Source organism: Orcinus orca, chromosome 14 (assembly GCF_937001465.1).
Source record: "Orcinus orca chromosome 14, mOrcOrc1.1, whole genome shotgun sequence".
Classification (NCBI taxonomy): Eukaryota; Metazoa; Chordata; class Mammalia; order Artiodactyla; family Delphinidae; genus Orcinus; species Orcinus orca.
In genome coordinates, this window is record NC_064572.1 from 31,719,665 (window position 1) to 31,744,507 (window position 24,843).

The 24,843-nt window shown below is 52.7% G+C and overlaps 1 protein-coding gene across 32 annotated transcripts in view; it reads right to left on the reverse strand.

Annotated features, from left to right (window-relative positions):
• The window catches only part of CAMK2G (calcium/calmodulin dependent protein kinase II gamma), a 54,307-nt gene extending 31,597 nt beyond the window's left edge, over positions 1-22,710 (reverse strand). For 10 of the 32 annotated variants that reach the window (XM_033434079.2, XM_033434076.2, XM_033434073.2 and 7 more), the window contains exons 1-5: positions 22,511-22,703; positions 21,064-21,158; positions 9,942-10,001; positions 2,606-2,660; positions 1,669-1,734 (exon numbers count right to left, since the gene is read on the reverse strand). In XM_033434079.2, coding sequence (XP_033289970.1) covers positions 1,669-1,734; positions 2,606-2,660; positions 9,942-10,001; positions 21,064-21,158; positions 22,511-22,575 — 341 coding nt within the window. In that variant the 5' untranslated portion in view covers positions 22,576-22,703. Of the gene's footprint in view, positions 1-1,668; positions 1,735-2,605; positions 2,661-9,941; positions 10,002-21,063; positions 21,159-22,510 lie in introns of all 32 variants that reach the window. The other 22 variants (XM_049697360.1, XM_033434075.2, XM_033434070.2 and 19 more) reach the window with 8 other exon arrangements.
• Positions 22,711-24,843: the final 2,133 nt, after the last annotated feature.

Genomic DNA, 24,843 nt, shown 5'->3' on the forward strand with positions numbered 1-24,843 from the left:
CATCTAGTAGGGGAGATAAAACAAGTACACAGGCACCATCAAGAAACAAAGTACTAAAGAGGGTTCCAAACAGGCACCTGAGGAGCATTTCTGATCATGATTTTTCATAGAAAAAGACAAACTAACCTAGAGTCACATTCAGCTGCTGATTCGTGAATCCACCTTCCAAACCATCCTGCCACACTTACAGTCAAACTCCTGGTGGGGTGTACTGGCAGTCTAGAGCACTGGTGAAAACTGGGGGGATGATTATGGCCCCCAGAGGACATCTGGCAATGCCTGGAGACATTGCTGGTTGTCACAACTGAGAGGGACAGTGCTACTGGCATCTAGCAGGTAGATGGTTCTAAACCTACAATGCACAGGAGGGGCCCTAACGACAAAAAATTATCTGGCCCAAATGTCAGTAGCGCCGAGGCTGAGGAACCCTGGCCTAGAGAATGGAGCAGGTACTACCAAGTGTCTGCTGAGCTGGTGACCTGGACTTATTTTTCCTTCCTTTAAAAGCTAATGCTGGGGCTTCCACAAGAGCCAAAGGGTCTTGCTGGGCTCCTGGAGGCGGAGGCTCAGGCCTCCCTATAGGACACAGCCCAAGAGTAGGCCAAAGAGACTTTAAGACTGAGCTGAAGAGGCGAGTCTCCACAGAAATATATAATTAGAACAGAGCCAAGCTAGCAGGGAGAGCCTTCTGGCCAAAAATGGCAAAAGTGCGAACTGTCCCAGCAGAGCCAGGCCAAGCCCACTGGTACAGTCACCCGCCCCGGCCCCCCCTCCTCCCCGCCAGGCTCCCTGAGCTATCACTGCCTCCTCCCGCCCAGAGCCTGGTCCTCCCCTGCTGGCACTGGAATTCATCTCCCACTTGAGAATTTTTCCTGAGGCTGAAGCATCTGAGGTTGATCAGCAAACAATGGCCTCTCAGGGTTGAGAAATCTGTGAGGAAGCTGTGCTCCCCCACCCTCCAGAGGCAGCCAGAGCTGCCACATATGCCTGAGAAGCTGCAGGCAGGATGATCAAAATCAGGTTGTAAGGACATCACCCGAGAGAAAACTCAGGGCGGGGGAGGAGCCGAGGAAGGAAAGGCAGGCCAAACAAGCGCCCCAGAGCTGCGGTGTGGGAGGAATTCTGCTGTGTCACACGGAGGAGCTGCCAGGGCTTCCTGGAGGGCTGGGGGCTGAAGGGTATGGCCGAGGAATGGTCCTCTAGCCTGCGGAGCCCCACATGGGGGCTGGTGATGGTGGTCAAGACACAAGGTGATTCAGGCTGAAATCTCTCAGGAAGGTTCCCCGGTTGGATTATTAACCCAGACATTTACACTCCTTTGGGACACAAACCATGTTTTCTCCATCTCTGGATCATCCCCAGGATGCCTCGTTATGCAGCAGGATTTGTCAAAAGAAAGAAGCAGGGATAGGGAGGGTCCTTGGGCCCCTGTGAGTAGGCGGTGGTGCAAAGAAAAGGTATTTCTGGTGTGACGGCGTAAAGGAGATATGTAAGAGCTTTGCAAAAAAACTGATCTGGGAGTGCTGAATTATTAACTCCTAACAATACCCACGGAATGTAGCCTGAGTCCAGCTCTATAGAATCCTTGTCCAGGTAAGAGCTCTTCTGATCTCCCCCAAAGACGATTCAAACAGGCAGGACGCCGGGACCCCAGGGCCCTCATCTCACCTGGCATCAGCTTCACTGTAGTATTCTCTGGCCACAATGTCTTCAAACAGCTCCCCACCGGTAACACTGCAACCAACAAAGAGGGTCAGAGGAGGCAGGTCAGGTGTCCAACCCCAGCATCCAACAGGTAACAGGTCACACTGTACAACAGCTTTAGAGAAGTGTCAGCTCTACATGCATTTTGTCTGAGAGCCCAGAGCACGCCAGTCCTTCAATGACATGGAGCTTCTCCTTGGGACAACATGGGCCCTCCCTTCCCCCTGCACATTTCTGTTTCTGTAACCTATAGATTAGCTAATACTCTGGTAAAGATGAATATACAGGCATCTAAGAGAAAATAATCAACCTACTCAAACAGTCATAGCTTTATTTGAGACCAATCTGAATACGAAGATAAAGCTGCCCAAGAATGACAGACCTACCACTGAAGTTGAAGAATAATGAGACCAAGGACACAGAGACCCAACCCGGAAAATACCAAAGAGGCATTTCTAGGAGGTGAAGAGCCACTTTTAAGAAATTAAACCGTAACCAAAGTGGAGGAGAGACCAATGGGAGCCTAGTTTATGACTAATAAAAGGTACCTTCAATTTCCCAGAATTTTTAAGGTCATGCAAAGACCTATGTTCTATTTCTCCACTAAGGACAACACACCAAGAAACAAGAAAAAAGCATCTGCACAAGGTGTGCTGCTGAACAGAAATGCAAGAGCAATGCCATCCCGGGGTTCAGAGCCCGGGGGAGATACGGAGTGAGCAAGGAGACCCTCGGCAACCTGCCCATTACCAGAGGAAGTTCAAAATCAAACCCCTCTCCATGGGCAAAGGAGGGGGACCCTCGGCAGAGGCTGAAGACCCAGTTTAGGCCTTTTTTCCAAGCCTTCCTCTTGAGCCGGCTGGAGGGAAAGGCCCCCACACCCTCAGAAAGCGGCACTTACAGGTCAAACACGAGGTAGTGAAACCCTTCTTCAGAAATACTGTCATGGAGGCGTACTGCAAGAGAGGAGATGGGGACAGAGATTAACAGAGAGAAAACCTGGAAATCCTACTCCTCTCCTCCTTGGCCACCCCAGCCCTGCCCCGTCCTGTCAGCCCCACAGGCTCTCTCCTGAGAATGGGCAGACGCCCAGCAGCCCCGGTCCAAGGCAACATGGCCACAAAGCAGAGACGACCAGACCCCAGGTCCAGCGCTCTGGTCGCCACCTCAGACTGCCTACAGTGTAGGCGAGAGACAGAAGCTTTGTGGCTAAGAAGTAAGATAGGACGGAGAAAAGCAAGAACCTTCTTCCCAGAGGGGGCTCGTCCCAGAGAAGGTAGTCCTGGGATATGACACGTGAGGGTGCAACGCAAAGCGAGCAGCACCGAGAGACACAGACTGCAGGGGGACAGAGAATGACAAGATGGGAGAGCCTGAGAGCCTGGAGTAGATGGGAACAGAAGAATTAGAGGGAGGGGAAGAAGTGGGAAAGGCAGAGCCCAGCAGGGAGGCGCGTGGAGGGAGGATGACGGATGGTGAGCACGGGAGGCAACACACAGATTCAGGCGACGACAACAATAACCATTTATTAAGTGCTCACTACGTGCCAGGCCTTGTATTAGGCTCTTTGCGTACATTACTTACGCTACAAGCATTTACTGAGTGACTACTGGGTGTTGGACCCTGTGGTAGATGGCGGGATTTAGGAAGGACACAGTACTGGCCTTCAAAGAGTTTATTATTCCTGATGACCACCCCGAGATAAGTATTACTCCCATTCCACAGATGAGGACACTGGACGCTCAGGGACATACAGTATCTTGCCAAAGGCCAAAGATGTAGTGGGTCCAAATGTGAACCCAGCTCTTTCTGACTCCAAAGACTGGTCCATATCACTGTTTCCTATAAGAAATGTGGAGTAGCCCACACACCCCGGCAACAAAGCAATGGAGACCGGAGAGAAACCACTCACGAATGTGCCTACAACAGCATCAAAGACGGCTCCGAGAGGCTACTGCATGGAGCTGCAGTGAAGGCTGCAAGAAAAGGCTGGCGAGCAGAATCCCTTCCCACTCCCCACCTCCAGAGCTCGTGGGCAAAAGCTCAACCTAATGTCTTCTGAGGTCTCCTCTTCAAGCCTGTGCCCACAAAGCCACCTCGGGGTTAAATGCCAACCCCTGAGCATCATTCTACTGCAAACACAACTTTGTTTTGGCCAACCATCCTAGCTGCTCCTGTCCCTTCCCTCACCTGCACTCTCTTGATGGGGAGCCTATGTTCCAAAGGGCTTCTTCTGTTTGACCTTCACTCCATCCCTCAGCAGTTCCAGGAGCACCTTGCAGAGCACTTCAAGAATGGCCTGACACCAAACCAACCAGCGAAGTTCTTGGATACAAAGAAATCACAGTGTCTCTTCCATGTCCGGCCCCAACCAGCTCAAATGACAACTACCGTTTCCAGTGTGAGAGCGTTTCATCAGGGCTGAGGCACTTTCCTACGTACCCTTCCCACCAAAGCAAGATCAGCCGAATGTAAAATACAGGCACTCAGCCATCACTAGAGCCCTGTGGTTTTCCTCACTTGACAAATGAGGACTCGGGCCTGCCAGGGCTAGAACCAGGGCCTGACAATTGTTTATACTTCATATTGCCAACCTTATTAGATCTGATCTGGTTACTCACCCCAAAATTCCCCCAGAACTCAGTATTTCTGCAATTTACCAATGGGATCAAAGGCAGGTGGTACTTCTAAAACCCTTCCTCCTCAAATGATTCTCTCCTATACTCGGGCACATAAGCTCATACTTCTCTAGGCCTGTGGGGGACATAAGGAAGGAGCCATAGCCAAACCCCTGCCTCCCTTCCACCCTAACTGAGCCAGGCACGCTCAAGCGAGCTCCCCCAAAGCCCTGCCACCCTCCCTCCTCACTTGTGGGTCTCTGGCAGGAGTTGGTGTCTCATGCTGAGTCCTGCTGCAGCTGCTGCTCCCTTGCTTCCAAGAGGACTTTCCATTTAATTAAAAATTTGCTACTAAAAAGCATTAAAGTGTGTAATACAAATAATCCCCTGGAAATCAGCTGTCCCAGAAGCTAAAGACCAGCTTCATTAGGGAGGTGACCAACAGCAGCAGGATGATGCACTGACAGGGCAGCAGGTACGATGCTAACAGCCACTCCCCGGGGAGTCCTGCCGCCTGGCCCTGCCTCCCCAGGATCCCTGCCCCCAGACCCACGCCCCCGAACCCAGCACAGCAGGGCTGAGAACAGGGCAAAAAGGGCAGGCACCCATGCCTCTGCCCAGACAGGGAGTCACTGGAACTCGCCCTTCTCCAGAAAGGCCACACACGGAGCCCAGGTGGGAGGAAGCTGGGAGGGGAATCAGAAGAGCAGAGCAGCAAAGGAAGACTAATCCTCCCAGGCCACCCAACCCAGAGAATGGCTTTGATGTGTGTCTCAGAGCATGGCAACAACCAAGACGAGGAGGGACAGGTGTGGAAGGCTCCATCGCTGAGCAAGACTGCTATCTTTTTGTTTCCATTTGTAAAGAAAATTAACACAGGACTGAGAACAAGACAAGAAACTTGAACACAGCACTCTAACTGCCAACCTAGCAGATTCTTGATATTAATGATCCAAATTACAATACCTAACTCGTAGCTGAGCTGTTTCAATGTGCTCGGCATTGTGCCAAGTGCTTTTACACGTGTTATTTGACTGAACCCTTGCGTTAGCTCTGTCGGGTAGGTACTTCTATCACCTCCATCTAACAGGACAGGAAACGGTGGCTCCAAAAGAAACTCACCCAAAGTTATACTGAGAGGCAGAGCTGAGACTTGAGGACAAGGCAAACTGACAGCAAGATCCCTGATTTTGTGGAACTGCCTGCCAGGGAGTCACTTTCTCCATCCTCTTAGGCAAAGGAGCTCCAACCTGTCCCCACTAGCCCTGGCCATTCTGATTCACTCAGCAGTGTCCATTCAGCACCTCCCTGAAGCAGGCGTGACTGTACATGCCACGGACACAGCTGTGAACAAGGGAAACCCAGCTCTGCCACCGCGCAGCCTCTGGGGGATCGGGGAAGACGGGCTTTAAAGAAGCACTTGCACAAATGCGTAACCAAGCGGTACTGTGCTGAGGGCTGTCAGGGAGAAGTAAAGGATGCTATGGATGCATGGGGAAAAAACCAATCCAACACCCAGGCCATTCCACAGTCATGAGAGGGTACGAAAGCCAAGGAGGACCAGACCAACTCTAGACAGGAAGATCTGGAAAAGGAGTATGAAGCAGTTACTGCATTACAGTGATAAACCTAATTATTGTTCTTTACAAACTGTGGAAGGAAGAACAGGCCAAAAAAAATCCTCGATGTCTCATACCTTCAAGTACTGACAAAGCCACAACCCAAATTTTGTGGCTGTTTCCAATTCTTTAAAAGCCACCAACAGTATGCCACATTTTAACTAACAAACTTTGGTCAAAAAAGCACTGACAAAGTATCACCGTTCATGTCCATGGAAATAACCCAGTGGGAAGGAGGTCCTGTCATCCCATGGGCTGGTGAGGGATGAACGCTGTCCTCCAGAAGCGGGTGGGCAGGGATTTGGGAGCTGCTCAGTTATGATCCAATGCTTCCTTCTCTTTCTTTACAACCGCTTTTGCTACACTTACTATTAGCTGTATGGACCCTGGGCCCAAGGTAAAACGCAGCCAGGCTTGAATAACTTGCGAACTGATTTGGGTCTGGGAGTCTAGGAGGGGTCACTTCTGGGAGTTGGAATCTCCATTTTCATCATTTCCACTTATTTCCTAGGCCTCCTTTGCTTACTGAACCTTTTCAAAACAACTCCACGTAGAGGCACAGGTGACAAAACGGAGGCACAGGGGGGTGAAACCATGTGCCGAGGTCACAGCTAACCAGCAAATCCCAGATTCAAACCTAGAGGACTTGACTCTAAAGCCACAGACCTTTGCTTCTCCACGTGCAGTCCATGGATCAGCAGCGTGAGCATCAGCAGGAGATGTAAGGAAGCTCAGGTCCACCCCAGACCTACTGAATCAGAATCTGAATTTTAACACAATCCCTAAGTGATTCACGAGCACATGAAAGTTTGAGAAGTGCTGCTCTAAACCACAATGCTAGACTGTGATGAAACTGCTGGGGCAGCTCAGCACGAAGGAAGACAGAGTCTATTCATTAGAGGAATTTAGAGCAGAGAGCAAGCAGAGCACAGGTAGAAGACACTTCACTCAGACTTTAGATGATTAGCACTACTGCCGTTTCCTCCTCTCAACTCCATGCCTCCGGCCACTCTCCCAGGGCTGTTTCAGGTCCTGCAGGATGCCTCAGAACCAACAGGCTTCAAAAAAAAAAACAGACTTTACCTTTTAGAGCGATTTTGGGTTCATAGCAAAACTGAGAGTAAAGTACAGAGAGCTCCCACCTACCCCCTGTCCCCACACACGCACAGCGTCCCCCAACATCAACATCCCCACCGGAGCAGTGCATTTGCTACAGCTGATGAGCCTACACTGACATATCATTATCGCCCAGAGTCCATGGTTTACGTTAGGGTTCACTCTTCCAACAGGCTTTCAACTCCTGGAGCAGAATATCTATCAGGGAAAAAAACTGGGGGTGCCTGGCTCCTTGTACCAAATACCCTTCTGAATTCAAGTGCCTAAGGGTCTGACAATAACCAGAGGTGGACCATATGCTCTCTGCTCTCAGCTTCCTCAGTTCTGCACCACTCTTGGGCTGGTCCTCTTGTATCCCTGAGGGACGGAGTTAGAGGCTAGAGCCAAAAGGGCCACAGCTCTGAAGGATGGAGCAGCGGAGAGAGGAGATGAATACTGAATTAAGGGGACCAAACTGCCTCCTCTTCTGCCACAAGCCAGGTCAGGCTCCATGGCAACCCCACCTCCTGGACCTGCAGCTCCCCCATATCTCCAGGAGTCCTGGTTCCCACTGGACGCCAGATAGCCTGGCTAGCCCGCTCTGCCAGGACACGGTCCTGACTCACCCTTCCCTCCCCCTGCTCTTGACCCCAAAACAGGGCCTCAGACCAACACGCCCAGGATCTGGGAGCAGTCGTGAAACGGAAGCACAGTTCTAGGAGATCAGACGCTGACAAAGGGAGTGTGCCTTGCCTGGCCTTCCCTGGGTCCTGCTCCCTCCCGAACAGAGCAGATGGCTGGGGTACATGGTCACTCCATCTGCCTTAATTCTGAGCTGGGGCAGGTGGTTAAAAAGAAAAAAAAGCGGGGGGGGCGCTACCAAACCAAGTAAAGTCTAAAAGGTCAAAAAGTATATATCTAATTTAAAAGAAAACATAAAAAGAAGGCTCGGGCATTATTCAGCTAGAATCCCAGTTTTGTACTTGCCGGTTGATTCTCGACTGTCTTCATCCTACCCTAACCCTGCTGTGGTCAACCATGCCCGTGTCGCAGGTAACGCAGACATGGTTCTGCCTCCTGCATCATCTACCCCACCCCTTGTTCTCCTCCCTCCAGGAGGACAATTCATCATTGCTCTACAAGTTGGTCACCTGGGACATAAAGAAAGGAAGTTGCCGTCCGCAGACCCTGAGACCTGGGACTGGAACACCAAAATGCTTCTGTGCTCATGGATGGCTTTAGTCACCCACGTTCTTTTTTCCTCCTGCTCTGGAACTGCTAGGTCAGAGGTCACAAGCTCACAAAGCCTAGAGGGACCAGGTAGGCAGTACAAATGTGAGATAACAGCAAAAACAGTGGCCAGCGGGCTGAAGGGGCAGCCACTGCCCAGCCCCAGCTGATTCCGGCCACATAATGGATGTGGGCTCAGCAGAGCCAAACCTTCTGATTTGAAAGATTGGGAAACAGAATTTTTTTCAAAGTGTGAAATCTCGTTTTAAAATACTGGCGAACAATAAAAATATTTTTAAACCACTGAGCCGGCCAAACAAAACACGCCTGAGTTTGTGCCTGCTGTTTTAGCTGCTCCTCTCATCATTTCTCTTCTACCTAAGGCAACACTTTGGTCCCCACCATTCTGTTTGCAGGTGAGGGTCTAACTTCAGAGAGCTCCGGTAGTTCCAAACCCAGGACTTGTGGGCTGAGAAGTGCTGGCTCCGTGGAAGACTGCACCAGGCAGAGCTGAGCACCAGCTATGCCAATCTGCTTCGGGTGTAATCCAAGCTGCTGATTGCCATCTATAAAGCCCTGCATGGTTGCAGTTCTGGTTACCTCACAGCTCCTCTCCCCTTGGGCTGGAGTACGACCTCACTCTCCTACGTTAAGAGCTCCCGGTGAGCATTCCAGCCCGAGATCTGGAAAGCCGGAGGCTGAGTAGCTCTGGAGGAAGCATCGAGCTTCGGCAAGTCGCCTTACAGCCCCAGCTGCCAACCCAGCGGAGTGGGAGGCCTCCAGGGCACTGTGGGAGCCCCGATATTGAGGCCGTGCCTGAGGAGCGCGGAAAACGTGTTGTCCTTTGTGATGATCACAGCTTTCAGGGAAAACCTAGGAGATGCTCCCTGCTCTGCCTCAAGTCAAGCCCAGGGCTTCTGCTCAGACACTGCAGCCAGCCCAGTTTCTGTTCCCTCTGCAAGAAGCACCGAATTGGGGCCAGCGTTTTTGGCAAAGACTACTTCAGCTGAACAATGTAAAATGGAGCCGGAGTGGGTTGTGGCAGGCAAACCTCCTCGGCTTTACAACAACCAACAATGTGCTCCTGTCCCCCATGTCAGGGTGGGAGCAGGGAGAAATCCTCTTATTTTTCTCCTTCACCATCCAAGGGGCTCCTGCCATCCCATCTTCAGAGAAGCCAGGCGGGTGGGCAGCTTGCTTTCCCGGCTCCGGGGAATACAAACGGGAGCACCATGGAAACCCCCAGAGTGTGCACGACACCGCAACAGGAACAAAACTTTTTCAAGTCCAGAAACAAAATCCGGACCCTTTTATGACGGCCATGGAAGGCCCCTGGTGAGGGATGCTGGCAGGCTACTAGCCCAGAGCCTCACACGCCGAGGACCTGGACCTCAGCCCAAAGACGGAAGGAGAGGGGAAGAAAGCGAGTCTGAAACATATTCTGATACCTCACTCCCAGCCCTGAGATGGCACCACAGGGATGCAGACACTCAGGTCTCTGAACTAGAACACCCCAGAATTCTGAGCAATACATGGCTGCTATCCTGTTTGGGCAAAAAATGACACCAGGCAAAGGCCCAGGGACAGAAGTGGTTCCCTACACAAAAACAGTGGATTTCTGTTCTCTCCAACTTCCACAAAATGCCCAAGAAATGCCCTATGTAAGGGCACTTACCAATGTTTGGATGCTTCAAAAGTCGGCATATCCGGGCCTCACGTTCTAGTTTCTGGTGATCTAAGAGCAGAAGAGAGAAAACAAAAGCCATCAAACACCCACTCTATTTGTGGCCGCCTGGCTATTCATATGCTTTCAATTCTTAGGCACCAACTATGCCCTTTTTACAATTTGCTGAATTAATACATCACGTCACGGCAATTCTGGAGACAGGTATTAATGACAACCTTTTCCTGATGAAGTGCCTTAGGAAAGCTTCCCAAGTTAGTGAGTGGCAGAGCCAGGATATGAAGCCAGGTCTTTAACTAAAACTGTAGTGCTCTTTCCACCACAGCAGGGATTTCACTGGGCCAGTGTGTCCAGAATCTCTTCCTTGTTGGAAATACTAATAATAATGGCTAAGTTTTATTGAACACCTACTACAAGACCAGATATTGTGCTAGGAGTGCTGCGTACATTCTCTAATACAGTCTTCATGGCAACCCTGCAACATAATGATGCTGACAATGAAGATGGTGATGATTTGAAAATAATAATAATACTAGCTAACATTTATTGAGAGCTTACTTCTACACCAGGCAGATACATATTTTAATTTAGTCTCATAACAATGCTATGAGGTTGGTAGTATTATGATGCCTGTTTTGCAGAAATCCTGCTTCTCCCCAGGATCCTCTTGGCTGTCCACTGCTGGGAGCTCTGACCTCTTGGCACGCAGGCTCTGGGGTTACTCTGCTTTGGTGAAATGACCAGAATCCAAGAGCCCACAAATCTAAGCAAGCTGTGTTTGGTCAGTTCCTTCCCCGGGAAGGCAGAGCTCCAGGAAGTAGAAAGAGAGGCTGCTACTACTCAAAGCAAGGTGGCCTAGAAGCCCTGCCCACCCTACCCCCCAGCTCTACTTGCTGGAATCCTGCCAAAGTCACCTGCTTCACAGAGTCTTCCCTGTTCCTCATGGTAGTCTGTGACTTCTCTCCCCATGACCCACCCCCATCTCCCACAGCACCTCTTATAATTCTCACATCACACATTAAATCACACATTAAATCTTTCGGTCACAAGCTTTTCAAAGGGTGGGTCCTCTCTGCGTGATGCTTCCTAGAGTTCCTTCAATATCAGAGGCTTAATAACGGTTTGTCAATAACATTGACAGTAGTAGTAAAAACTATTATTTATGAAGCATTTACTATATGCCAGGCAGAGGCACGGAGTATCTTATTTCATCCTCACAGAAACCCCGTGAAGTGGAGGATCTGATTACTTCCACTACACTGTAAAGGAGGAAACTGAGGCTTAAAAGGTTCAAGTAACCTGGCCAAGGTCCCACAGACAGGCAGTGGATACAGGTGGTCTGAGCCTAGAGCCCTCTTTCTCATTGCTATGATGTGATGACAAGATAAAGAAAAGTGAGAGTATTAAGTAAAGACTCCAGGCTTTGGGGGGCATAGTCCGGTTCACCTCAACTTCCCCAGGTCCAGGCAGGTACCTTCCCATCCATTGCTGCCAACAATTCCCACCTCCCTTGGTAGGGGCTTCCGCCCATCCACCTCTACCTAAATAGCAAAGAGCCTCTGTAAAGCCTCCCATGACCCTCACAACCATCTTACCAGGCAGGTGCATTGATTATCCCATTTCACAGATGATAAAACAGGCCCAGAGAAGTTAAATAACTTGCCTGAGATCCTACAGCAGGAAAGGGATAGAACTGTGATTTCAAGCCCAGGCCTGCCTGAGATAATGTACGGATTATAGATGAGAAGGAATTCACATTTACTGTTTCACCAACCACCCTCAGCTTTGTCCTAAACTTTCCCTCTAGGGACAGCTCTGCTTTGTGGAAGAAGGACGTGGGGACAGGCAGAGATTAGTTCCTGCTGCCCAGCTAATCCATCCCAGCTGTCCAAAGATCTGGGTCAGGCCTTCCTTCCCATCCTCGAGTTCAGTATGACCACTGACCAGGATGCAGCCAGGAGAACTCCAGGTAACCCCACATTGCCTGGGATCCCTCAGGGCCAGGGACCTTCAGAAGGTAGGCAGTTGAGGAAGCAACACTAGCCCTGCCTAGTCCCCCTTCCCCCCCTGCAGGGGGCCTTGCTTCTTCCAGATCTTCCAGATCTGGCCAGAGGATGTCAGGGCAACCCCACCTTCCTTCCATCCCTGGACGTGGGATGGCAGTACCAAGCTAGTCACCCTAAAGCTGAAGACCTACCAGCCCTCTCTCTGACCACTCACCTCACACCCTCCAACCCACAACTCTCGGGCTTGGCTGCCCGGGCAAGTGCGGGAGAACAGTATCTTGCGATGCGGAGGTGGCAGCTGAGGAGAAGGCCCAGAAGATTAATGTTTATCTCCTCCCTTAAGACTCTTACTGGCTAATAGTTACAGTTCCACAACAGCAACAGCACTAAAAATACGGGTGCTCTGGCACCCGTATTATCAGTGACTCAGAGTAAGAAGGGAAGAGACACAGAGTCACACTTCCAGCTCCTTGAAGGAGCTGCCCAGGGTCCAGAGGGTCCTAGATAGTCACTTAGTTCGACCCTAACTCCAAGGAGCTGAGCCCCATGTTCTGCCCAAGGCCTGTGTCTCCTCTGAACCTCGGGTCCTTGCTCTGATCCTTAGTCATGGAGTCTGGCCATTAACACATCAGCTTTGGAGTCAGAGAGCCCCAGACTGAGTCTCAGGGCTGCCATGTTGGGTGAGTTATTAAACCCATCTGAGCCTCATTCATTCACTCAGAAAATATTTACTGAGGCCTACTATGTGACAGGCACTGCTCCAGAGGCTGGGGATATGGCAGTGAACAAAAGAGGTAACAATCCCCACCCTCATCAAGCTGATATCCTGGAGGAGCTGAGGGGAAGGGACAGACAGGAACAACTGGATGGTATGTTAGATGTCGTGGTAAGTGCGATGGAGAAAAATAAAGCAGGGAAGTGGGAGAGTGGACACTTAAAATAGGTGGTCAGGGAACACCTCAGCAAGGAGGTGACGTTTGATTAGAACCCGAAGGAGGTGAGGTGAGAGAGTGAGCCAGGCACACAGCTTGGGAAAAAGTTTCCTCACTTCTAAAATGGAGGCAGCGATATTCATGGATTAAATGATGTATTTGGGTAAATGCTCAGCACAGTGCCTGGCACACAGGGAGAGCCTCCTTTCCAAAGGCCCAGTGATAAGACAGACGAGACCTCCCAGGCTGGGCTTGTGCCCATGGCCATCACCAGAGACACGAGAGTCAGGCCCACTCTCCCTCAGCCTGGGCAGTCATGGGGTCCACAGCACAGCAACTGAGCCCTCCGACCTGGCTCCATCACAGCCTCCTGTTTGGGGGTGGCCCACCTGTGTCTAGAGCCGACAGGGGAAGGTTAACAACAGGGGCTCATCAGACAGAGGACAGCCCAGGAAATGCTGCTGCCCGTGGGATCCCTGGTCTTCCTCGGCCTCAGCCTTGCTGGCTGTGGCGCCCTGCCATCCCGAAGCTCTGCTCAATGAGCCGTATGGTTTCTGCTTACCACACTCTCCCTGACTCCTTACTCCTCGCACAGCCAGCCAGCACCCCACCTCTCCAGCTGTCGTCTCTTGTCCCTTTCCCCCCTCACTTCCGGTCCTGTTGTCCCCTCCAGGGCTGCTCCATGTCTGGGAAAAAGCAAAGGGCTCCACCCCAGCAGCAGTGGTGTTTGAGGAACAAGTAAGGTTTGCAGAGCATCTTTTCCAGATGCAAGGTCTGTCCTGTAAACTCGCATCCCCAGCCCCAAAAGGGGTAAGGCCACTGAACTGGTCTGGTCCACAGTGGTAGGTCCAGTCCTGGCTTGGCATCCCAAGGTGATTAAACATCAGCCGGTGCTCTTGTCACAAAGGCAGCCTTCTCCCTTGAGACGCCCCCTCCTTCCAGTGACCACTGAGTTTGCCGTTCCTAGGGAACAGCCCAGACCTTCCAAGGCTGACCCTCTTCCCACCCACCTTTCAACTGGGCTCATCCCCACCCCCTCACACGGCCCAGCCCCCCCTTCCTGTTTGACAACGGCCACTTCCCGCTTTTGCACAGGGCCACTTCCTGCCTGCCTGTGAGCTACTGCCATGGAGAGACCCACCCCTGCCGGCCTTCAGCCCAGCTCCAACCATAGCCCTCTGCAAGGATTTCCCCTCAAGAGCAGAGGTGGCAACAGGCGCAGAAAGCAGAAGCGGCCGTTATCAAGATCCCGCTTCAGGCTTTCCTAATAGCCCACCCAGGGCAGAGCCAGGCCCTGGGACACAAGGATCCCTGGAGGCCTCACGTCTCCCGCTTTCTGCCCAAGCGCTTCAAGACTTGGTTCAGGGCACCACAAAGGCCGAATACCCTTGACAAGAAGGGCAGCAAGGAGTGACCAGATGCAGAAAAGAGGAAGCAGACAGTGAGGAGATGGTGCGTGGCAAAGGTGGGGCAGAGCCCTAGAAACACCTCTCCCTTAGGACCCCAGGGGAGATGCCCACTCCAAATTCACTTTCCTTCCCCAACAGGATCGGGGCCCAGGGAGGGTCGTCCAGATTCTCCACAGCCCTGCAGAGACACGCTGGCTGATTTAGTGACATTTCTCTAAAACCATGAATGCCAGCACCAGCTTCAACTAAGATCCTACTGCCACCTAAACATACAACCCACTGTAAGTGGGAAAGGACACAGAGCCCTGCTCTGGCTATGGGGACTCTCCCCAGGTTCCAACCTCAATGACACCCTTGACTTTTCAAAGGGTATTTCAAAGTTCTGTGCCTGTGGCCCCAACATGGGTTAGGAAAAGCTTCCCAGAGCCTATCGAGTTCAGATGCTCAATGTGGGTCTCTCCTCTTGTTGCTCTTCCAAGTGCCCCCCTCCAGGCCCCCCGTAGATATCGCTCCGAGGAGTATAAACAAAGGCAGCATAGGGATTTGGTGTCATAATCCACATTCCGCAGCTGCTTATAAACAGTCCCTGGCCTTGGGCACTGACTAGTGGGCATCCCAAGCCACAGTCTCACTGACCTTACCCTGACATTGTGATGCCACATCCATTCCTCTGTGAATCTCACTCTAAAGGTGCAAAGTCCCCAGTTAACAGCAAAGTCCATGTATCATGTAAGAGCAGGGGCCACAGCTTCTAATTCCTTCACACCCATACACCCGGGAACTAGCTGAGGGCTGTGAATACAGTGAGACGGAGCCTGAAATGTGCCCACGTGAACCCCCGGGGCTCTGTCCTTTAACCTGGTGTCCCCCCCTTCTCTTCAGTCCTAACTTGAGCAGTTTTAACTGGGTGACACAAAGACCTGAGCCCTACTTTGGTCTCTGAATCTTAAGACAAGAGAAGCTTTAACTGAGGAGGAAAAGGAGGGAGGCACCGAGAAATGCCCCATAGTGAAAGTCTCCCAAGCCAGCTTGGACAGGGAAAATCCCCATGGGGTCACTAGCAAGCCCCAAGAAGGCAAAGCTCTGCCTCTGGACACTCTCAAGGGCCAGAACAGGGTCAGCTGCCGAGTTCTCCATGCCCCTGGCAGGGCTCTGGGTGCCTGCAGCCTTTGCCCACTGTTTTGGTGACATTTCCTTCATGGTAACCAGCCCCAAGTAAAACATCCCAGGAAGCAGCCCCTAAAAATAGCTCCTCCCAGGGCAGCAGCAAGCAGGGGGAGGGGAAAGAGAGGGAGGAGAAAAGAGGGGAGCAGATGGGAAGCTGCTGCTGCTGATAGAGCCCAGGAAGTATAGGTGGTGTTGGGGGGAAGTGGCTGGAAATATCCCCATCATAGAGCGGTCTCTACCCACAGAGGTGGTTACAGATGACAGCAAGACCTAGCCAGCCGAAAGGAGGGATTTGCTCCACTGGGCTTAGAGCTCTGGGCCTAGATGGAGAGGTATGGGGGTGATATATCAGGATTTATCACAGGAACTAAATATCCAGAATATGTGTTTTAAAGGGAAGAGTCAAAGGGTAAGTGAAGTCCATACTGCTTAAGGATGCTGGGATCTGAGCACTGGCAAAATCACTGGCATGCCTACATCTCAAAACAAACCAATCTTTTGTGTCTTGGTTTCCCCACTGGCTGTGGGACAGATCTGGCTGGCCAGGGGCAGAAGACAAAGGGCCTCTGCCGAGAGGCACTCAGAAGGTGCAAAGTGCCCATTTCTTCCTGTCACCACCCTTTTGGCACCCATGGGATCAGGCCCATGTCAGCCCGCCAAGGCTGTCCAGAGAGCAGCGAGCACAGAGATGGGGCAGAAGCCTGTCACACCCACTCCTCCCCTTCCCTGTCTCCAGCCTCAGCAGAGAATGGGGTCAGCCACTCACCTCTAGGGTTTCAGCACAGCCTCAAAGCTTGGAGCACAGCTCCTAACAAGGGACCAGAGCAAGCAGCAGGAAGAAGCAAGCAGCAGGGCTTCCCCTACTGCCACCTTGGATGGGGCCACCTTCCAACCTCCATCTCCACCCTATGATGCCAGCACCCCAAGTCACTCTGGGAAGGGGTGGGAGGGCAGGGAGGCAGGCCAGTGTTGTGCGAGCTAAGTCACACAGCTCAAAGCATGACTGTGTGATGAAACTGGCCCTTAGCACAAAGAAGGGGCCTCCAGGCTGCTTCCTCATCTACCCAGGGAGAAGGGTCAGAGGAGCTCCTTCACTTATATACAAGTTGCCCATTTCTCTGTCAACAGAAATTGGTCTGTTTTATCCTCAGGAGGAAAGCACGGTTTGGGATCTAATATCTAATCTTCTTAAATGCTTCCTAAAGTCCCAGAGTCCCAGCGTTCCCGTGCTGCATAGATTTCTCTTTCTTCTGCCCCTCCCTCATTGCTGTATCACCCTCCTCTCTCTTCATCCTTAACAGGAAAGTCTCACTTGGAGATACCACAGGGGACACAAATGTCATGGGGGCTACTCAGGCCAACCACTAAGGGGGTGGAGACTTTTAGCTGGCACCACCCAGGGGGATCCTATTTCACTCCTCACGGCCAGCTGGACCCAGAAAGGGACAGTCTTTGCCCTTCTGGTGGCCAACATGCGACAACTCCAGCCACTCAGCTTGCCACAGCCTTGGACATGAACTGACACCCCAATCTGGGGGCTCAGAAGCAGGCCTCTAATCACAGAACAGCCCATGTACACAGATGGCCACATACCGGCCAAGACACCACCTGGAGAAGGCTGGGCTAAGGTGTGTCTGGGAAATCTCAGAGATCATGGCAACAGCAACTGTCACAGCTGTCGCTGATTTTAGACAGCATTTATTAAAAGTGTGGCTCAGGGTCTACCTGCATGAAATTCACTAAGGCACTTGTTAAAAATGTAGATTCTGAGGCTACACCCTAGACCTCCTGAAGCAGAATCTCTGTGGATAGAGCCCAGGAATGTGCATTTTTAACCAGTCTTCAAGGTGATCCTCTTGAACACTAAAATTGAAAATTGCTGCTTAGAGGAAGTCCCAACATTGCCCTATAAGGCTGTTTATGACACGGAAGGAAGATGATAAGCTGCACTGTCTTCCTATATCTCCCACCTGCTTTATTCTCCAAGCACAGGTCTTTAACCTCATCTGTCCTCCCCTACAGCTGTGTCAGGCCTACAGCCTGGCTCCATGGATGAGAAAGGGGGAACCCAAGCCAGCACCAGGGTACAAGGGATCCAGCAACTTGGCTATGAGTTTCCTGAGTGCCAAAGCCAAAAGGCAACCAGGCTGGTTACACAGTCCATTCACTCAACAAGTATAGGAGGCTCAATATGTATCAGGCACTTTGCTGTATCAATATGTATCCGGCCCCGCCCACACCAAAGTGAAAGAAACAGATATGGTTCCTTACCGTTACCCTCCCAGGTCCTGGGGAAGGGGAAAGCTTTTGCTTGCATTTAGCTTCAACAGAAATTTCTTCACATGGGGTATACAGATTAAATAAATAAATAAGCAAAGCAAGTGCTGTAACAGATTTCATAATATTGTTACCAACAGCACCTCTTAGTAAGGCTAAGTATCCCATCATAGTGAAAGCAATTGGAATTCAGATAAATGGTCCAAATAGAGAAGTTTCTTATGACGTGAACTGCTCCAAAGATAAATCCTGAACTATGTAGAGAAAAGAAAGGACCATTTGCCCTTCAACTGTAGCAATATGGGAAATGCTTTGGATATAAGCAAGAGAGTGGGATATAAAATGTTATGCTCCATGAGGTGAAAATCTATATGCATATGAATAAAGATAAGAAGAGAATATGAAGATTTAAAAATAAAAAAAGACATAAGGGCTCAGGCTTCTGGGGGAGGGGGTGCTCTTAAATCTTAAAATAACGACTTATCATTGCCATCACCTGGCCCACTAGCTCTGCATCCAAGCCTATTTTAAATGCCTCCTGCAGCCTAGCTGAGAGCTAAGCTTGGAACCACCGGCTCCCTTAAGAGCCCCAACTCTACACCTACTGCTGTTCCAAAGCAAATGGAGTGACGTTATGTGACTTCAAGTGACTCTACGTAGACAGGCCCGCAGACAACAACAGCGCTCAAGGCTCAGCCACGTGACCTCGTGCCCAAGGGATCCCTGGTCTTGTCGCACAGCCACCACCGTGGGCCCCCGAGGCCACCATGACAAGAAACAACAGAGCAAAAGAAGGATTCCCATCCAGAGCTGACCCCCCAGAAGACCAGGTGATCTCTTCCCACGCCTCCTGGGCCACCTTACCATGGATGCCAAGGAGAACCAGCCCGATACGCTCTTTTTCACTCGGCAGCACAGAGGATCACAAACAAGAAAGATAACAGGCAGAGAGACTCAGCAAACACAGCAAGCTCCTTCAGACCCTCATGGATGACCCTGGTGGGCCCACCACATTCCCAGACACAGAAATCCAACACCTGTGGAGCCCCAGACAGACAGACAGCGACGAGTGAAACCCAGCCCCAGCCGCTGCACCTTTATAAAATATACAGCGTAAACTGAGAGGCTTCAGGGAAGCCACGGCCTTCACTCCCTAACCCCATGGGCACCAGCCTAGTGGGCACTGGCCCAACCCTCCCCAGGAGCTCACACCCCCCACGTCCACACCTACAGCACAGCCCCTGGATGGCTCCCTCCATCTCCAAGACAACACCCTCCCACTCTCAACCTCCAAACAGTACGGGCACTTACATATTCCTGAACTCTCTTGTTGGCATCTGTGCCTATCAACCAGGACCAGACCTCTGTCCCAGAGTTAACCTGGCACACAGGCCACGCAGCAGAGCCCCAGTTTTGGCATAACCATCTCGAGAGAGGGGGAGTTGCTGCCTAAAGCATATGATCTTACACAAGAATCTTCTTGGGGAGAAAAAAAATCAAAGAGAAATGAAACCTCATCCCACTTGGGCAGGGAAAGAAAGATATCAGCTGGGAAAGATGGGACACAGTTGAAAAAAGGTGAGGACTGGAAAGGGACATGATCACATCGGTTAGGGAAGTTCAGATGGGTAGGGAAGGAGTAGAAAATGATGGCCCAAGGCAGGCAGCTCCACAAAGTCACCACACCAGCTATCCTCATCCCAGAGTTCAGCTCCCAGCTGTCTCTCTCTCTCCCTCCCTCCCTCATCCCTGGGTCAGAGGACAGTGGTGCGATGAGGAAAGCAAAGCACTGCATCATTAACTGGAGACACCAGACACCAGCCCCATTTCTGATGCACCAGGGCTATGCTGTGTGGGCACGGGGAGGTATCCATTCTCAAACCGTCATCCCTGCCTGCGCCCTGCATCCTTGGCCAGAGGATGTCTGCCAAAGAGTCCAGCCCACCACACTGTCCCGCCTCCCCATGGAAGGAGGGCATCTGACTGCCCACATATCTCTATGGCAACCATCGCCTCCAACTCAAGGTACCCAGAGAGAAAGAAAACAAACAAATAAGTCAACTTAATAGCCAATGTAGAGGAACAGCAAGAGACAGGGGCTGGGAGGGAGACAGCAAGACAATCCCTGCTTGTGAGGATGGAGAGAGGCCCTTCCAGCCAGGAGGCAGACACAGCCCTGCTAAACAGGTCCCAGAATAACTGACATGATAGAAGCCCACTGTCATTTTATAGCTTCTCCAATGCTTAGGGACATCTATTACATCTCTTACCCCAGAGACGCCCAGGTCATTACTGGCCATGGCCCACATCTTCTCCAGGGCATCCTGTCCTGGCTCCTAATATATTTATCGCATCCTATTGCCTAGTCTTAATTCCTTTCTATAAGTCTCATAACCTTTGTCTTGGTGCTACACCCTGCAGCTCTCGATGACCTGACCCATCTACATACCTCCATAGTCACCACACCTGTTCACAGAGCACTTCACACATTGTTGGGTCTATACCTATCAGATGAGGTGAGTTTGGCAAGCACCCAATACAAGGTGCAGGGAGTGTAGGTTCAAGGTGTGAGAGACAGGGCCTGACCCTCCTGGCCTCAGGTACTTGGAAGGATCTCACAAGTTAGGCCCTCAGGCCTGGGCCTTCACAATTCTCAGATCCCGAGGCCAAGCTGCTTCCACTCCAATCAGGCCATTGAGATTTCCAGACCATGAGGCATCAGCCTCCACCCAGGACAGACTGCATCTGCTGTTGCTGCACCACCAACTTTGTAATTTGATCAAAAAAGCAATCAAGTTCATCTGGCAGGATTTGTTCCTGAGAAGCCCTCGACAGTAGCAGCCTCCCCTGATGTTTACAGATTCCCTTCCCTTGGGAGTCTGTTCTGCCGCCTGCTGGGCAGGGGGAGGCTGGATTTGTCAGAGCTGTTCACTTACTGCATTTTCATCTTAAGTCCCCACTGGGGCACAGGGATTCGGACAGCCCTGGAGTGGTTACCACTGCCCCAAACACAGACTCCAAATGACCCAAATGAAGAGCTAGCCACCCACCACTCCCCATATCCTCCACCTCCATAAAAACCAAACTCCTTTGAGCCTTCACAGACTACTCCTCCCAGCAGCAACCTACAACTCTTACATCTTCATTCTTTTCTACCTGTTCCCCATACAATTCCTTGCCTGGTTTCAAAGTCCACCCACCCTGAAATTCCAACGCTTCTCCAAGTGCTAAAACGCACAATCCCCAACTCCTGGAGCATCTTCAGAAGAATCCATAGCCCTTGGAGGCACCCTTGGGAGAGACCAAGATGGGGAATACTCACCCCGGGCAGATAATTTCTTGGTATTGATGATTTTTGCTGCATACTCCTGCGTGGAGGTTTTCTTCACACACCTGCGGACCACAGAGAAAGCACCCCTGGAGGGAGAAGGGGGAAAGAACTGGGAAACGGAGCAAACACACTTCAGGTCTGAGGACAGTGATGCTCCCAGCGCTAGATCTTTAGTCAAAATCACACACACACACCAGCGTAGTACCCATCACCATCCAACATGGGGCAGAAGGATGTGGCCTCTGCAGGACACTCAACAGATGTGGGTGGAGGACCACCCTACTCCCACACCCACATCTAGTTCTGGGCGAAGCAACAGCCCTAACCTCAGGCTGTGCATCAAGCTGGTGGCAGATGCTTAAAACACACACCTGCTGCATCTCACAGACAGCCCTGCAGTCCCGGCCTAGAGGACCCGGAGAAGGCAAGAGACCCTGCCCTCTTCTCAGCAGGAATAGTTGTGGGTAGGAGGAGAGATTAGAAAGAGGGTATAATCCTCTGAGAGAGAAATCTCCCTCAACCATGGGGGAAGGTGGGGAAAGTGAGGCTCAAATCCCCCTCACCCGGCTTCATCCCACTGCATCCTGGCTCAACTGACAGCAGGGAAAGAGAGGATCCAGTTGTGGGTCTCAGACATCAACAGCTCCCCTTCCCCATGATATTTCCCTCTACGTCTGCGGCCCCCCCCGCCCAGTCCCCCACGGGAGCTTCTACACTCCAGCTCTGGAAACATCTAGGGGGGCGGGCAGGGCGGGGGCTGCAGTGGCCGGGCTCGCCGCCGCGGGTGGGGGTGGGGGGGCTGGGGCTGCTGCAGCGGCCTGCTCAGTGCGGAGGGGAGGGGGATGCTGCGGCTGCGGCGCGCGACTCTCGGGACCGCTGCAGGGATGGGGGGAGGGGACGGGGGTGCTGCAGCACTGCCCAGCAGTGGGGCTGGGTTCCTGGAAGCTGCACTAGCCGGGGGCGGGGCCGGGTACCAAACATCCCCCCACACCCGGGCACCGCAGCGGGGTTGGAGCTGCAGGGCCGGGGAGGGTCCTGAGTGCCAGGCGCGTGGGACATAGGACGGGATGCTGAATGAGCTCCTGAACTGAGTGGGAAGGGGGCAGCGAGCAGGTGGGGTCGGGATGGGGGCGCCTGAAGGCTGCAGGAGGGGCGGGGCTGGGGGCGCCCAGGAGCGCTCCAGGGGCTGCAGTCCCGGCGGCAGCGCGGGGTCCAGCAGCCCGGGCAGCTGCTGCAGGGCTCGGAGGGCGCTGCGGGGCAGGGAGCTGGGGGCGACGGGGCCCCCGGAGGCGGCTGGCGGGAAAGGCTGGGGGTGGGGCGGGCCGAGGGGGCGCTGCAGCGGCTGGTGCAGGGCCGGGGGGCGGGGCGAGGAGCCGCATAGCGCCCGGGCGGCTGGGGCAGGGTGGGGGGGCCCCGGCGGGCGGCAGGCGAGCCGTACTTGCCGAGCTCCTCGAAGAGCTGGTAGTCGTCGGTGAAGCGGGTGCAGGTGGCGGTGGTGGCCATGCTGGCGGGCGGGCGGACGCGGCGGTGCAGCCCGCGCCGACGTCGGTGCACAGTCACCGCCGACCGGCCGAGGGAGCAAGAGGAGGAGACGGGGCTGAGCCCGGCAGCACCGCGAGACTTTACCGGGGAGAGCGAGGGAGGGAGGGACACCCCCGCGCCGCCCGCCCGCCCCGCCCCCAGCCCCGCCAGCACCCCCCCCCGCCCGGCCCCCGGCCCGCCCCCGGGGAGGGGCCTCCCGCCGCCGGCCCCGCCCCGCCCAAGGGAGCCGCCTGGGCTGGGTCCAGCGCGCGGGAGAGCGAAGGGGAGGTGGGGGGTGGTCTCAGCCCTGGGCCGCCCGGAGGGAGCTGAAAGGTTCGCGACCTGTGGGCTTGTCTCAGGGCGGACCCTACAAGTGCTCAGAACGTGCGTGCGAGTGTGTGTGTGTGTGTGTTGGGAGTGTGTAGGGGTCTGGACCACCGAGTTTTCTGGTGAAGCTCCACACTCGAGTCCGGCGCACACGATGTGGAGAGAGGGCCAAGGTCAAAAAGCCCGTGTCACACTGCACACTCGGGAGACGCCCCCAGTCTGCAGAGCCAGCTCTCAGCAGCCTTCCCTCGGGAAGCTGACAGTCTAGACTGTGTAAGCATCAGGGCCATTATTAGATAAAACCCTTCAGGCACGGTTTGTTCAGGGAGACCAGGCCAGGGCGAAGGATGCAGGTGGAACTCTGCCTTCCTGCACTCCAACCTTAGAGATGAGAGAATGTTCTCTCTCCGGCCAGCTAAGAAAGGGATGAAATGGGAACCATTTAGAAAAGGCTTTGTGCGGTGTGGGCTAGAAGAGCAAGTGGAAGGAAGAAAAAAATAGCCCCATTTTCTTGCAGGCAGCCTTTATTTTATTTTATGGCACTCATCACATTGTGTAATGATATGTTTACTGGTATGAGAGGAAGTAGAGCAAGAGCATGGCTGTCTTAAGAGTGAGTTCGGGGTCAGACTGCCTGACTTGGATTTCTGGGCAACTCACTGACCAGCTGTGTGGCATCCGGCAAGTCACTTAGTTTGTGCTTCAGTTACCTTATCTGAAAACTGGGAAGAGTAATAGTAACTAACTACCTCACAGAGTTTTGAGTATTAAATGGACTAAATCACGTAAAGTACTTAGAACAGTACCTGGTACCTAAGTAGAAGAGTGTTAGCTATCTGTTTAATATTTGCCTTCCCACTAAATTGTAACAGGGCAGGGCTTCTGCCTGTTTTGTTCACCACTCTTTACTCAGCCCCAGACACTTAGTAAATATTTGTGGAATGAAGGGACTCCTTGGGGCCCTGGTTCCTGTCGCCAATGTCAGAGGATGGTAGGACGGAGGCTCACAACTGTCTCGGCAGAGGAGAAACAGGCCGGGCAGGTTCCTGACCTGCCCAGGCAGCTGTACCCCAAGTCAGAGGCCAGCCCCTACTGGGCAGGGCGGAGCTCAGCCAACTGCTGCAGCTCAGTCTTGATTACAGCAGGACGCCCACTGGGAGTTGGGCCTCCATTGTCAGCAGGCTGGCTCGCCCGGAGAAGGCAGCTGAGAGGCTGAGAGGCGTCCCAGCCTCCCAGACCACCTCCCTGAGGGGGTGGGTGGAGCAAAGCTCCCAGGGAGGGCTCCTCTCCTTTCCTTAACCAACAGCCCTTGGAGCTGGTTTGAGAACCAGACTGCCCAGTGGGGGTGATTAAGGGAATAGGAGAGGAAAAGCATTAATAGATTGCCTGGAAGGAGGGCAGAGGGCAGAAGGGAAGGGTTGAGGTGACAGAATATCATGCCCCACCCCTCCTCAGGGCAACAGGAAGTAAGGCGCTGGGGAGTAAGGCCACTTCCTATCTCGAAGCACCGGGGTAAGAGCCTGGTTCCAAGTCCCAGGGTGGGGCAGGGCAATGAGATTGTATACACGTGGATGACAGTAAATCATCCACCTTAAAAGCAGAAGTGATGGCTAGCCTGCACTCTAGTAACAAGGCTTGCATATTAATCATCAGTGTGCCATTCCTGAGCCCTCAAAGGCAACTTGGTTCCCGACCTCCAGATGCTGAAACTTTATATTCATTAATGTAAGGTGGAGTGAGAAGATGGAGAGACGTCAGAACAAGCACAGGCCAGGGCTGCCACGGAGGCCCCTAGGGTATCCCAAGGGAAAACAGAAAAACAAGACGACAAACCTGACCTGTTCCCGGCAGAGGGTGAGGGTTCTACTACCTCATTTCTCCCTCCCTCCCTCACTACCCTCAACAGCCACTCTGACGTGGCCG